General features: G+C 35.4%; 1 protein-coding gene across 2 annotated transcripts in view; it reads left to right on the forward strand.

Annotated features, from left to right (window-relative positions):
* Positions 1–15191, forward strand: part of DYM (dymeclin) — a 601776-nt gene that overhangs the window by 77237 nt on the left and 509348 nt on the right. For both annotated transcript variants that reach the window (XM_072605141.1, XM_072605142.1), the window contains exons 3-5: positions 3666–3718; positions 7894–7987; positions 12028–12161. In XM_072605141.1, coding sequence (XP_072461242.1) covers positions 3666–3718; positions 7894–7987; positions 12028–12161 — 281 coding nt within the window. The remainder of the gene's footprint in view (positions 1–3665; positions 3719–7893; positions 7988–12027; positions 12162–15191) is intronic.

Below are 15191 nucleotides of genomic sequence, written 5' to 3' on the forward strand. Positions count from 1 at the left end.
ATGAATAGGAAGCTGTTGGAGTTGATTGAGAGTAGGGAAGTGACATATTCAGATCTATGCTTAAGGAGAATTACTTTGGCAACAGTATGTAGTATGTATTTAAATGATGAGGAATTTAAGTCAGGGAGACCAGTTAGGATGCTGTTGCAGAGATCCAGATGAGAGGTACTGAGGGCTGTCTGGGTAGAGAGAAGATATTGGACGTGTATTTTGGAGGTAGAATCAGCAAGATATGTAGGTGATTGCATATGTGAGAGGGAATGAAGAGTTGGGATCAGTGCCAAAGATAGAAATTTCATTCGCTGAAAGAATGATGCCTTTGACAGAAAAAGGGAAGTCTGGAAAAGGGAAAAGTTTGGAGATAAAAATAATGAGTTTAGTTCTGGACATTTTGAGTTGTAGATATCTCTGGGACATCAAGTTTGAAATTTCCAATAGGTCATTGACAGTGTGGGATTGGGAATCAGGGAAGAGTCTAGGGCTGCATAAATATATTTGTGAGTCATTTGCATAGAAATGATAGTTAAATCCACATGATCATGTCAGCAAATGCACAAAGGTTTGGGGAAAGTTATAATATTTATGCTGAAAACTTTAAAAAGCACAAGGATATGGAAGGGACCTTGTAAACTATGATAAAATAGAATGTATCTAAACCCCAAAGTTAGCAATGTTAATAATGGAAAAATACCACTTGCTTTTTCCTAATAAATTTGGGGTAGAACAAGCTTGTCAGATAGTAGTGGGGAGAGGTGACAACCTTGCTTTACCTCAGATTTATTAGGAAAGCATGCAGCCTATTTCTATTACTTTGGAGTTTAGATACATAGTAGTTCACATTTAAAGACTTATATAAATATTATTTTAAAGCACTTTTTTTCTGGAAATAAAGGAAGACAAAAAATTGTAGGAATAGACTGTTTATGGTTGAGGCATACCAACATAGAAGTGATTGGGACTGGACCATTATTGATTCAGGAAATTCTCAGAAAAGGAAATTCCTTCTGTCAGTGCAGGTTGGCACCTACTCTGAAACTTACAATTTTAAGGAATTGCTAAGAGTATTGAAAAGACAAGTGACTTGTCTCAGGTCACACAGCCAGCATGTCAGAGGTGAGGCTTAAAGCCTCAGTAGACTGTACCACAATGATAAAATAAAGATGACCATACTACAAAATTCAATTTGCAGATTTTTAGGTATATATAACTATATGATAGGTTCATAGATTTAGAGCTGTAGGGGAGTTTGGTCAAGTCCAACCCTTCCATATTGCGGATGAAGGAACTAATGCCCAGGACATAAAGCAACTTTCTCCAAGGTCACATGGGTAGTAACAGCTGAGATTTGAACCCAGATCTTCTGAGTCCAAATCTAGTATTCTTTCCACTATACTTCTGTATACTTTATATTTATGTTTTTTTTTTTTAATAGATGAATGAAACATCAATGGCAACTCAGTATTCCAGGGTTTGGTCAGCCCAATAACATAAATAATTGAGGGAAAGACTCTTGATCTCTCAAGGTTAACTAGAAAGTGATTTGGCAGAAAATAAATTTAGACCCCTGTGTTGCATTGTGTTGTATATAATAAGATCCATATGGATACATGCCCTAACCATAAAAAAAAAAATTAGAGGAGAATAAAAGGAAGAACCTTTCACAGTTAGAGCTAGTGGGAGAATTTTTAGTGAAACAAGGAAGAGAAGTGATAGTGTGGAGATGATGATGATGACAATGATGATGATGATGGCAGTAATCCTGAGCATAAGATTTGGAGATAGACAATTTGGATTTAAATCTGTCCTCTACTTCTCTGATAAAATCTGATATCTATAATTTTTAGGGACCTAATACAGATATATAAGACAAAAAACCTTTCCCCAATAGATAAGATGTGAATAGTTTTCAAAAGAATTGCAAACTGTCAGCAACTATGTTAAAGATTGTGCTAAATGTCTCATAATGAGAGAAATGTGAACTAAAATAGCCCTGATATTTCACCTCACATTCAGCAAGTTGGGAATAATTGATAAAAAATGGAAAATGGTGTTCAAAGGATTGTGGGAAAACAGACACAGTAGTGGAACTATGAATTGGTCATTCATTAAGTCAGTAAGCGCATATATATATATATATATATATATATATATATATATATTAAGCAGCTACTATGTGGCAGACACTGTAATAAGCTATGAGGATATAAAATGAAGGAAAAGACAGCTTCTCCTTTCAACCATTTTAGAAATAAATTTAGAATTATCTAAGCAGTATCACTAAATTCTTGACCCAGAGATCCAACTACTGTGTGTATATCCTAAAGAACTAAGAGAAATATACTTATATACTGAAATATTCATAGTAGGCATTTTATGGTAGCAAAAAACTGGAAACAAATTGGGTACCTATTGATTGAAGGGATAGCTGAACAAGTTTTGGTATGTGAATGTCTTGGGATATTGTTGTGGTATAATATTTGATGAACTGAAAAAGACTGGAGTGAGTAGAATCAGAACATTATACACAATGACTATTATAATATAATGGAAAGAACTATAAAATGAAGCTGATTGTTGAGTGATTTTAATGATCCATTTGGACCTGGGAGAAGAGATAAAGAACAGTACCTTTCTTCTTTTAGTAGAGATTATAATCTCTGGAAACAGAATGTTCAGGACAGGATCAGATAGAGTCTTTCTTTATGTTCTTCTTACAAATTAGGGATGGGAGGAGATGGATTATGGATATGCAAAAATAACTGTGATATGGAAGCAGAAGTCATCATTAAAATTTATTATTAACAAATAAAGGATAGAAACTTTACTCAGTGTCAGTCAGAATATAAAATGAAATCATCCCTGAAATTATAATGTAAATATCTGGAAAAAATAAGGTTTTATTTAACTTAAATTGTCCAGAATAACACATATTTAGGAACACTCTATTTCTTTCCTCTGGAACTTTATACTGATTTCTTCCCCCCTTCACTTTTTTATTTTCCCTGACTTCCTTCAAAATTCATCTCAATTCTACCTTTTGCATGAAGCTTTTCTTCCTTTTGCCTACTGTTTGTGCTGTTTCCCCTCAAAGATTACCTTTTAGCTACTGTATGTTATTTACATTTGTCTAGTTATTTACCTGTTGTCTCTCTCCCTTTCCCACCCCCCCATATAACCTATTTTTCTTTCCCTCCCTCTCCCTCCCCTTTCCTTTCCTCTCCCTTCTCCTTTTTTCCCTTTCCTTTTCTTCTTTTTCTAATAAAAGACAGTTGCCTTGTATCAAATTAGAGATACATAGACCAGTTAACAGAGTAGTAGTTTGCATTATGGTCTTACTGATAGCGGAAGCTTTTCTACTTATTTGTAAGACCAGTTATTTATGTAAAAGTGGTACTTATCATAGTGCCTTGCATAGTGATTATTTAATCAATATTTGTTATTGATGAACAGTGACTTTAAGTAAAATATTAAACATGCTTTTGTTTGGGGTATTATGTTTGCCTGTTCTAATTCTAATTCCATACTGTGAAATAATTTTGAAATGCTTATTTTCCAGTAAAAAGATAAGATTTTTTTTAAAAAATTGAGTATTAAAAAATGTCCATCAAATACTTTGTATACTTATTATGCTCTAATCAATCACTTTCCTCTTCTTTCCTTCCTAGTGCTGAACTGAAGCTCTTAGAGGAAGCCACCATCTCAGTCTGCAAGTCTTTAGGTAAGAGAATTAATATTTGGTTAATGAGCAGATTTTATTTCATGCTAATCTGTACTTTTAGTATATAGCATTCCTCAGATATGGATTAAGTAGCCATTTATAAGATAATGTTGTTTCTCAAAAAGTTAGTTCACTAGCCCATATTTCTATAAACAGTTTAACATTTTTGATCTGGTTCTTTTAGTGCAGTCAGGGATTAAAGCTGAATTGTTTAACAAGGTGTTTAATGAGTGTTCTTTTAAAAAAAGTACTCAATATTCTAAAATCCTTTGCTGCTTTAGGAGGAAAGCAAATCATAGAAAAGTTGTATGTTAATATAATTCAGCTGCTTCCTTGAACTATAGTGACTATATTGACTGTGAAAATTATACATATAGTGGAATGTGCCTAAGAGGGACAACAGTATTTTTCAGCTAAGAGTTCATGGAGTAATGACTAATGGGGGTCAACTTCTTGGAGAGATGTGTACAGAAGAGTAGATTTGGATAGAGGGGATGGGCATGGATTGGTTTAATAAGATTGGGGATGTTACAGGCAGAGTACATGGCATGAGCAAAGGCAGGGGAGAAGGAAAGAGTGTATGGAGTAGTACCATGTGCTTTCTACCATGCCAAATTTTGTCATTACAATGGAAGGGCAGTAGCTGTATTAGATAGCAGGTTAGATTTGTACTTCAGCAAGTCTTAGATGAAGAAATGAGTCAATCAATCAATAAGCACTTATTACGTACTTAGTTTGCTTCAGTCAGTCAACAACAAGCATTTATTAAGTGCCTGTTATGTGCCAGTTAGTGTGCTAACCGTGGAGATAAAAAGAAAGTAAAACAATATGGCACCTGCTCTCAAGGAACTTACTGTCTAATAGGAGAGATACCATGAAAACTTATGTACAGACAAAATATATATGAGATAAACTCGGGGTAGTTTTATAGGGGAGGCACTAGGATTAAGGAGGTAGTGATCAGTAAGGGCTTCTTGCAGAAGGTGGGATTTTTAGCTGAGCTTTGAAGGAAGCCAGGGAGGTCAGACAACCAGACCAAGAGATGGATGAGGAAGGGGAGAGTGCCCTTGAAAATACCTGTAGTCTTGTGTTATCAGAAGGAACCCAGATTTTAGTGAGTTCAAAAAGATGGAAAGGAAAAGGCTTAAGATGAAAGCAAATTCATTACCTATGGAACAGGCATTCCAAAGAGCACAGTGGAAGGGATGGGTAACTTTAGATGGGGCAGTAATGGGGTTGAGGGAAAACCTATAGGGGAATAGATAGAGAAGGGAACAGAGAACAGAATTTGAATAATGAGTGCTGGGGTTACAGAGTCACTGAAATGGGGAGGGTATGACTAGGTGAGAGTTTGATAGATTCATCAGATAGTCAGTAAGCATTTATTTAGTGCCTACTATGTGATAGACATTGTACTAGATACTGGGGGTACAAGAAGAGGCAAAAGACAGTTCCTGCCCTCAGGGAACTCACAGAATAATTAGTTCAGTAGGTTGTCAGCATCCCCAGGGAGAATTTGGACTCAGGCAAGAAGACAGGAAATAAGCATTTATTAATCATTTACTCTATGCCAGATACTGTGCTAAGTGCTTGAGATACAAATATAAGCAAAAAGAGAGCCTTTTCCCTCAGGGACCTTACATCCTCATGGAGGGAGACAACATACAAAAGGGAGCAGCAAAGGAGGGAATAGGTAGAGGAGACCAATGAAGGTACCTGGCCAGGGGCTGTGGTTTTTTTGAAGTCTTGAAGTCAGAAATGGGACCTAGAGGGACATGAATCCTCAGGGGCTAGGTAACAGGGTATACCTGGAAAAGAAAGGGAGGGGGCGCTTTGCTAGGTTTCTGGGATACAAAGAGAAATGGGTCCTATTCTTGTATTCAAGGAGCTTACATTCTGTGAGGGGGAGGCAGTGTGTACGTATACACATATATGTATATATACACACAAGATGATTTGGGAGGAGTGGGTTCTGGTAGCTGAGAAAATCAGGATGATAAAGACCTTGGCATGTTTGTAGGCAGAGGGGAAAAGACATGGAGGATTGTGATTAAGGTTACAGATAGAAAGGTTGGCCTTGGTGAAGAGAAGGGCTGTCATTTCATCAGAGACAGGAATAAAAGAGGAGATAATGGACTGTGAAGTCATGGGGTTGTGAGATGTAGAGAAGAGAAGAGGAGCTTCTTGGTGAGTGGCTTTTATTTTCTCAACAGTATGAAGGCAGGTCCTCTGTTGAACCGCTAGGCATAGGGGGTTGTGTGGGAAACTTGGGTGGGGGAGGAATTGGTTTGAAATAGCCACTCTGGAAAGTATGATATAGAATCATTTATGGAAGGGATAAAAGGATTGCCTTGTTTCAGTGATGGCCTAATTGATATTAAATAAGAAAGGCAATTAGGTGGCTCAGTGGACAGAGTGCTGGGCCTGGAGTCAGGAAGATCCGAGTTCAAATGCCGCCTTAGACATTTACTAACTGTATGACCCCTGGGCAAATCACTTAATATCTGTTTGCCTTAATCCACTGGAGAAGGAAATAGCAAACCACTCCATTGTCTTTGCCAAGAAAACCTCATGGACAGCATTGGTGTGCTTTGGTCCATGGGGTCATGAAGAGTTAGACATGGCTGAAAAAGAACAACAATGAAATTTGTAGTGAACCTACTGTGTATGTATGTAATATTACATGATTTTCTTCAGCATCATTCAGTACATATGTATGTACCTATTGTCTTCATTGATAAAATACATACTTCTTGAAGGCAAGAATTGTTTTATTTATCTTTGTATTACTAATGCCTGGCATATCATAGGTGCTTAATCAATGAAAAAGAACTTAAGTTTTTACTCTGTGCAAAGCACTATGCTTTAATCAATTTAATTAATAATTGTCTGTTGATTTATTATATTTCACCTTGTTTTATAAGTGCTTTCTTTGTGATAATCCTGTATAGGTAATGCAGTTGCAAAGTGCTTTTGAGATCTTTTATTCTAACCTAAAGCAAGAATCTTTTCTATACTATGGCTGCTATATGGGCATTCAGCCTGTGCTCAAATGCTTCCAGTGATTTTTAGATGGCATAAAACACTTAAAAGTTTTGGGGTTTTTTTTGTTGTTTTTGTTAGGTTAAGCTGAAATCTCCCACCTTGAAATTTCTACCCATTGGTCCTAGTTTTACTCTCTACACAAAAGTCAGTTTTTTAGCAGCCTGACAGCTTTCCAAGTATTTTAGAACAGTTATATTCCCCTTACTCATCTCCATGATCAAAATTGCCATTTTCAGACCCCTTAGCATTACATTGTCACTCCTCTAGTTGAAACCACTTTGTCAACTTCCTCCAAAATTGTGGAACTAAGAATTGAACAAAATATTTCAGGTGTAGTCTGACCAGCCTAGAGGCCAAAGGTACCATCATTTCCCTTTGTGTTATGATACTGTCCTTCCATTCATGAAAAGCAAGATTTCCTTATGGTTTTCGTTTGCCCTATTGCAGAGTTATCTTATGAACTTGAAATCAGCTAGAAACCTCAGTCACAAGAATGGCTACATTTAAAGAGACTAATGTGTCCTCACAAGGAAACTAGGGTACACATTCATCTTCTCAGCATGCCTTTTGTTGACTAATATAAACTATATATTCCTGCCCTTCTCCTTAGCACCTTCAACCCTCTTTCCATATTTTTTCATAGCTCCAATCAGTTTTTCCTTGTTGGCTAGAATTATGTCTAGACCAGCAGTTTCTTTCCTCTAACTTCTGAGTGTTGAAATTATTTATTAGTAAGGCACACCAAGAACACAGAGATTCTCAGATTTGAGGTGAATGAGATTTTTGGCAGATGTCTTGACAGCTGAAGTTCCTTTTTACTTTATCTTCTTGGCTCTGTGCTTGTTTTGTAATTTAGCAACATGCCATAGTGGATAGAGAACTGGCCTTGGAAAGATGGAGCTTCAAGTTTCTCTTCTGTCACATAGTCCCTGAACAAGTCACTTAAACCTTTCAGAATGCTTTTAGGCCCTAAGACTGTAATTTGTAGAGAAGGTGCCAACTGGCATTAGCAGAGGGAGTTTCCACAGATGAGAATTTCATACCACTGAAATCACATAATCTGAATTCTGTGCTACTATGATTATAATGAATGGTTTTTGACTCTTAAAATATTATTTTTTTTCTTGCAGTTGAAAATAATCCTCGAACGGGCAACCTTGGAGCACTCATAAAGGTCTTCCTTTCTAGAACCAAAGAATTAAAAATTTCAGCAGAATGTCAAAAGTAAGTTGCGTGATGAAATTGTAATGCCTTAATATTTAATGTAATGCCTTGAAGGTTTTAGCTGTTCATTTACTGGTTGAAGTAGGCTGCAGTTGTTTCTTTGTTAGGCCGTATGGTGTCATTATGCCATTATTTTGAGAAAAATAAAGCACAGGAAGAAAGATATAATCAGTTGACATAAACAGCAAAATCAATGAATGGATGTAATTTTTGTAATATTTGAACTTCCTGGCTCAGATGTGTGTATAGTCTGCATAGATGTACACATATACATCCTTTTTAGCCAGTAGATTTAATAGTAACATTTATGGCCTTTGGAGTTTTGTAATTTGCCATTGTCATAATTGGATTGATTTTGTTTTAGTAAGATTCAGAATTGGATAGTAACTGAAATCTGCTTCCATGTTTTTTTTCACATTGGGTCATTTTTATTTTCTTTATTTACATTTTCTGTTGAATTTAAGGAATGTGCCTCCTCTATTTAAGAAGAAAAATCAAACAGCAAAGTGGTAGCTTAAGTCTTGTAGCAGCATCATTTTAAAATGATTAACTAAACCCACTTGCACTCTGTCAGATGTCGTATAAAGAGATCTGTGCCCTGGAAAGTTCAGGAACTGAACATTTCTAGGGCATTGTTCTGTGTGGGCAAATTATAAGAAAATGACTGGAATTATAAATCATCTTGTTAATTAAGGAACTCTTAAAAATTAGGCTATCTCTTAGAGAGTGTTAAGGCCTCAGATATACTTATACTTGTTTTTATAAAATAAACATTTTTGTCAGTGGCCTAATTTATTGATTTGTATTTAACATACTTACTTTAAAAATTCTCTGGGACTACTACTTCTGCTTAATTTGATGTATACTCCCAAGTGTATAAATGCTGTAGAATATAAAATCTGACATAACTTCTTAATGGACATGGAAGGAGAAGCTCTTTAAAATGGTAATACACTTTTCATACTAAATAATGAGACCTTATTTATGATAATTTCTCCTGTTATCCAGTACTGAGAAGAAGAGAAACAGTTTAGACCAGTGAATCTTCAGTATAATTGAAATTTAACCCTTTCCTTAGAAACTGATGTTTTAGCCATTTTTGAAGGAAATACTTTAAAAATAATCTGCTTTCTTGGTTTCTTATAGTTGTGTTAATGACAGAGGGTTATCATAGTAAAAACCAGTTTGTAGTTATTTTGTAGCTATAGTTGTGGTAACTGAGGTGATGTGAGACCTAGGTTTTTAGGTTCTGATACCAAGAAGGTAGTGGATAACCACTTTTATTTAAAAAAAAAATCCTTTATGTCATCTCATAGTTTTGTTTCTTTGCCTTTTTTCTTAAAAAACTGAAATGAAGGATAGCCAGCTGCATGCTTTCTAATTATTTTTTTGCAAAATTCATTGTTAAACTAAAGACCAATACAGATTCTCCCAAGTGGTCATCTTGCCTTCCCAGAAAATATTTTTCTTTTCTATTTCTATCAGTATTTTTGACTTATCATTGTTACTCAAAAGATGACCTATTATTTCTGACTCACTAACGAATTGAACACTGGCATCACCTTTTCAGTTTGTATTCACTCCTCTGTCTCACACTACTTATTGCTAAAATGTGAAGGTGGGGAGTATTATTTACCATTTAAAGAATTTGTGTTTAAGTGGTTTAGGGAACATTTACTCCAAAGTTTACAAATTCATAGAATCACAGAGAAGAAAGTATTTCTGTCAACTTGACTCTCAGGTGCAGTTTTTTCTAATCTTTCCTGAATGTTGAATTTTTGCCAGAATTTCAGGTAAAGTCAACATTAAAAATTACACCTTTATCGTTATAGCAACCATGAAAGCCTTGTAAGATGCCTTCTAATGGATCAGTTTTCTCATGAAATCTCTTCTGTGTTAACATTTCATGTTTTGAATGACCAGTGGGGTGACATTTACAAGAAAGAAAATGGTAAAAATATTACCAGACACTAACCTTTCATCAGGATGAGATTTACAGTTATTTAACATTAGAACTATAGGATGATGAAAATTTTTCATCACTTCCTTTTCATAGAAATATGCAGCATTAATTAGTCCATGTAGGAATAGTCTGTTATCTCCTTAAATCTGAGAGGACTCGATTTACTGTTACCTGTGAGAGTAGGAATTGGCAGATGCTGCCGTTGTAGACCAGTTTTATCAGCATTATAAAACTCATGTGAACAGACCATGTCCAGAAATGAGTCCTCTGAAAAAGACACATTTTTCATTAGCACAACAGTGCAATTTGCTGATTATTTTCATCAGCTATAGTTGGCATTTTACTGCTCTGCCTCATTTTCAAAAATAAAAGCCACCTAAATGAAAATATAGACTGCTTAGTCAGCTGCACTTTTCTTTCTTTTTAAATGTTTTATTGATTTTTTCTTTCTTTATATGTTGTCTCTTTACTATGACTGCCTCTGCCCACTACTCCCTGCCCCTCCCATCTTTCTTTGTAACAAATAAATACAGTCAAAACAAATCAACATCTACGTTATCCTGCATCTGCAGTGTGTCATCTCTTCGGTGAGGGGTGAGAGGCATGTTTCACCATCAGTCTTCTGAAGTCATGATTAGATATTTTATTAATTAAGGTTCAGAAGTCTTTCAGTGTTGCTATCCTTTATGTTATTATGTTCACTTTAATAGTTGTTTTACTGGTTCTGTTAATTTTGTTTAGTTTCAATTCATGTAAGTCTCCTTTAATCTCTTCACAGAGAGTCACTCTTATAAAGAGCTGTCCAGGGTTCCTAGTTGAACTGGGGACCTGCTATGTGGTGATGCTCAGTGTCTTTAGTTGGTGCATAATCTGCAAAGAACTTGAGCATCCTGAAACTTGGTAACATGAAAATATTGTAGCTATCATTTTCCTATGTTTAGCTTTTCAAGTTGTGGACAGAATCCTTTTTTTCTCAAGATTAAGGCAATGTTTTTTTTTTCTTCCTTTTTTTCTGCTTTTTTTTTCTCATTTCATTCGAGTACTTTTGGAATTTATCACAGAATGGATGCTACTTAGTTCTCTTTTGTTCACATATTCAGTGTTGTACATGTAAGAATCTTCTTCTGTATTGGAACTTCATTTATCATTATACTGAACCTCTTTGAAAGCTGCACTGTCCTGGTTTCTGTGCTTAAAGAATGCTGCTGCTTGAATGTATTGAAGCAGTATGAGATTACAGAAGTGAAAACCTTGTCTTTTTTAAAAAAAAATCCTCCATACCCCAAAATACTACAAAAGGTTGGGTGGCTGATGACCATTTATAGCATAGTGATGCCTTCTGAAATTGTTCGCATTTGTATTTATTAAGTATCTTCTGACTGGGAGAAAAGCATATGCAAATGATTTCAATGCCAGGCAGAATATCATACACTCTATTAGAATAGAAAAAAACCAATGAATTTTTGTACTCTTTAGGCCTTGGACTTTAATCACCTGTTTCTGTTGTTACTTACTATTTAGAGACTACTTCACTGACACTTAAAAACAAGAAACAAAACACCCAAGCAACTGAACTTCTGAGTTTAATGCTTTGGGTTTCAGAAATCTGACTTAAGTAACTGTATTAATATTCTCAGTCCAGGACTTTGTTTTGATGCTTGAGCTGTCTTTATAATGTGATTATTTTTGTATGCTCTCTTAGGTTTTTATTACGTGTGCTCACCTGTTCATTGTCTTTACTGAAAAGCTGTACATTGTGGAACAATTAAAGAATCCAAAACAAAAGAGCAAGCTTTTTTTCCAGGGGTCACCAAAGACTGATTTGACTTTGAATCGTTTTTGAAAACTCGTTATCAACTTCATGTCAGTTACAAAATTATGATTCTACATGATAGTTATGTTTGGCTTTATATTATAATTAATAAATGTAATTGGCGGGGACATATATATCCCAAAACATCAGTAGAGCAGGCGCAGTGCTTGACAGGAGGAGGAGAGTTCAGGGAATAGACATAAGATGTTTTTGCTCATAAATTAAACATTGATTCTTGTGGATTTTTTCTCTTTTTCTTTGTAGCCACCTCTTTATTTGGCAAGCCCACAATGCTTTGTTTCTTATTTCTTGTTTGCTGAAAGTGTTCATCTGTCAGATGCCTGAGGAGGAAATGCAGCTTCATTTTACTTATGAAGAAAAGTCTCCAGTCACTTATCGTAAGTATTCCCTTGTAAGGGATAGAAAGCACATGGATGAACAAGGCATCTGTGAAAAAGGAAAACATAAAATTAGAGGGGGTGGCAAGTAAAAGGTTTTTGACTCATATCCATTCAGTCCTGCATATACTCTATATTCCTTTTCCCCACAGTATCTGCATTCTATACCTTTCCCTCCTTTTACAATATCAGCACTGCTAAACTTCCATTAGGACTTACTAATGTTCATGGCATTTATTTTGCTTATTAAGAAGTACCCCATCATAGTCAGTCCTCTTTTTTTTTGTGGGTAAGATACATGATTTTGTTTTTTCCTTCCTGGAACTTAAATATATTTGGTAGGGAAAGGAGGGAGAGATTGTAGATGGGTGTATGTTTGAATAATGAAATCCTTGAATGGGGAAGGTGATTGATTGCCATCAAGCCAAGGGGAACTTGAATTTTTGGTCACTTCTGGATTGCAGGGTTTTGAATTAGTATCAAGCCTTGCCCTTTTCTTCACTGAAAAATCCTAGAAAAGGGTCGGACTTGGCACATCTTCTTCTCCAAAGACCACCAGATTTAAGTGAATTGCTTTTCAACTTTAAGGCTGCCTTCATTTTTCTTTTCTTCTGTGAGTCTGATTTAAAATCTCATTCATATATGTGTGTGTATGTGTGTGTGTGTATCTACACACACATATATATGAGACTTAATGGACTTAATATTGAAATAGAAGCTTTCATGCCTGTGTACAAAACAACAAGAAAAAAAAAGGAAATTTTTTTTTTTCTCTTTTGTTGAAATGAAAGCCACTTGCTTGAGATCAGATTAGGGAGTTACTTTCCTTTCTTTTCAGTCTTCTGTTTCTCATCTTTATTCCAAGGAGTGAGAGATACGCTTTATATTGCAAGTAGGTTTTGCTGGGAAATAATTCTTTTCTATTCTGAAAATAATAGCACTTAATATTTGACAGAAAAAGCTACAATTAAAAATCACTTTAGAAATCTGCCAAATGTTAGTTTAATTTTTGAGGTTGTTAATAATAGACTACTACTATTGAGTAGTTACATCACTTTAAAGTGATATTGGATTTTTAAAGGTATTAGATTTTAAAACAAGGTAGAAATATTATGAGTCTAAAGTGCAGAACTTTGTATCTGGAGAGCTTCTCCCAAATATTTTTTTAATTTTATTGAAGCATTGTGCCAAGAGAGAGGCTTCAACGAAGTATCACTATGAGCCAGGTCTTTTGCTTTCAGATGATCCTAGGTAAGTTCTTTGTGTCATCACTGTCAAACTGGGGATGAAGAATATATACTAAGGCACAAAGAATTTTCAGTCTGTGATGTTGAAGGGAGTGTCTACAATGATGAAGTCACAGGTGTTTGAAGTGTTGCAGTGGAGTAAGTAAAGGGAAATTTTAGATGCTCAGTAAATGATTTTCAGAGTGTCGTATGGCAACTAGAGTACTTGGGTTAGAAAACTGCTCAGACAATAGTTTACATGACCCTGTAGTTAGATGTCATCTAAAAAACAAAATGCTCTATCCCTTATCCATGTGTCCACCACTGTAATTCTAGTGCTCTGAGTCTCCTAATTTGTCTCTCTTCCTCCAGTCTCTCACTATGTTACTTCTTGTTCAAGAAATTCCAGTGCCTCTATCTTGCCTCTAGGATAAAATGCAGACTCTTCAGTTTGATCTCCAGAGCACTTTGCAGTCAGTCTCTAGCTTACCTTTCCAGACTTATTGACCTCTCCTTCATGTATCGTATGTTCCAGCTCCGCTTCTCAGCTTGCTGCTCTCCATACGCCAGCTTTCATCTCCTCTTTTCCTTTTTACAAATTGTCATCCATGCCTAGAATGAAACTTTTACTCACCTCTACCCTACCTCTTTGAATTCCTAACTTCCTCCAAAATGTAGCTCAAGTACAATTAATGCCAGTCACTAATGCCAAGGTGATGGAAATTATTTTGTATCCATTTTGCATTTATACTTTTACATGTTATCCTAACGTTAGTGCCTTCATGGCAGAGACTAGTTTTGTATGTGTGTATGTGTGTATGTGTGTGTGTATGTGTGTGTGTTTTCATCCCCATTGTATGGCATGTAGTAAATACCTAATAAATGCTTATTGAATGGGTGAATGAATTACATAGATAATACTCACCCCTTTCTCAAAAGGAACGTTGTTAGGCTTAAATGAGCTAACATAAGTAAAGTGCTTTGCAGACCTTAAATTGTTACATTGATATAAACTATTATTAATTTACATTAGGAAATATTTTCTAATTATTTTAGGGACAGTAAAATTCAGATTCCTCTTTAGTGCTAAAGATACTAAAGAAAAGAAAAAAGTAAATTCTTCCTACTCTAGAATTGTGTGATTACAAAATATGGAGAGAATTAGCATGACTACTGTAGCTAAATGAATAGAATGCTTAGAATGATAAGGTATATTTTTATTAATATAGTAATAATAATGACAGCTATTTTTATGAATCTCAACCCTAGATAGTCATCAACTCAAACCACCTTCTAAGGTATGAGGGACAGGTCCTTGAAGATTTCTGGTGAGGGGCAGCTCATTCCACTTGTGGAATGCCTTGATTGTTAGGAATTTTTTTTTCTCATTAAGTTGAAATCTGATACTCTTCAACTTATACCCATTGCTCCTAGTTCTTCTATGTGGGTTCTGAAAGCACTATCTGTGAGACACTGTGCTAAGCTCTCAGGCAAAACAAACATACTTTCTTTTCACATGGCATGTTGCCCTTCACTCACTTCAAAGCAACTATGACGTTTCTTAAGTATTTTCATTTTCAGGCTAACATAACCAGTTCCTTCTGCCAACTTTCATATGGCATGGCCTCCAGCCCTTTCATAATCTGATCATCTTCTTCTGGTTGCTTTCAAATTGATTAAAATCCATCTTCATATGTAGTATGTGGGAATGAACACAATATTTCAAGTGTAATCTGATATGATAAGAGTTCAGCAGATCCTGCGTTTTGTTTTTTTTATTATACTACACTACAACAAAAATAGG

This window comes from Notamacropus eugenii, chromosome 4 (genome assembly GCF_028372415.1).
Source record: "Notamacropus eugenii isolate mMacEug1 chromosome 4, mMacEug1.pri_v2, whole genome shotgun sequence".
In the NCBI taxonomy this organism is placed as follows: domain Eukaryota; kingdom Metazoa; phylum Chordata; class Mammalia; order Diprotodontia; family Macropodidae; genus Notamacropus; species Notamacropus eugenii.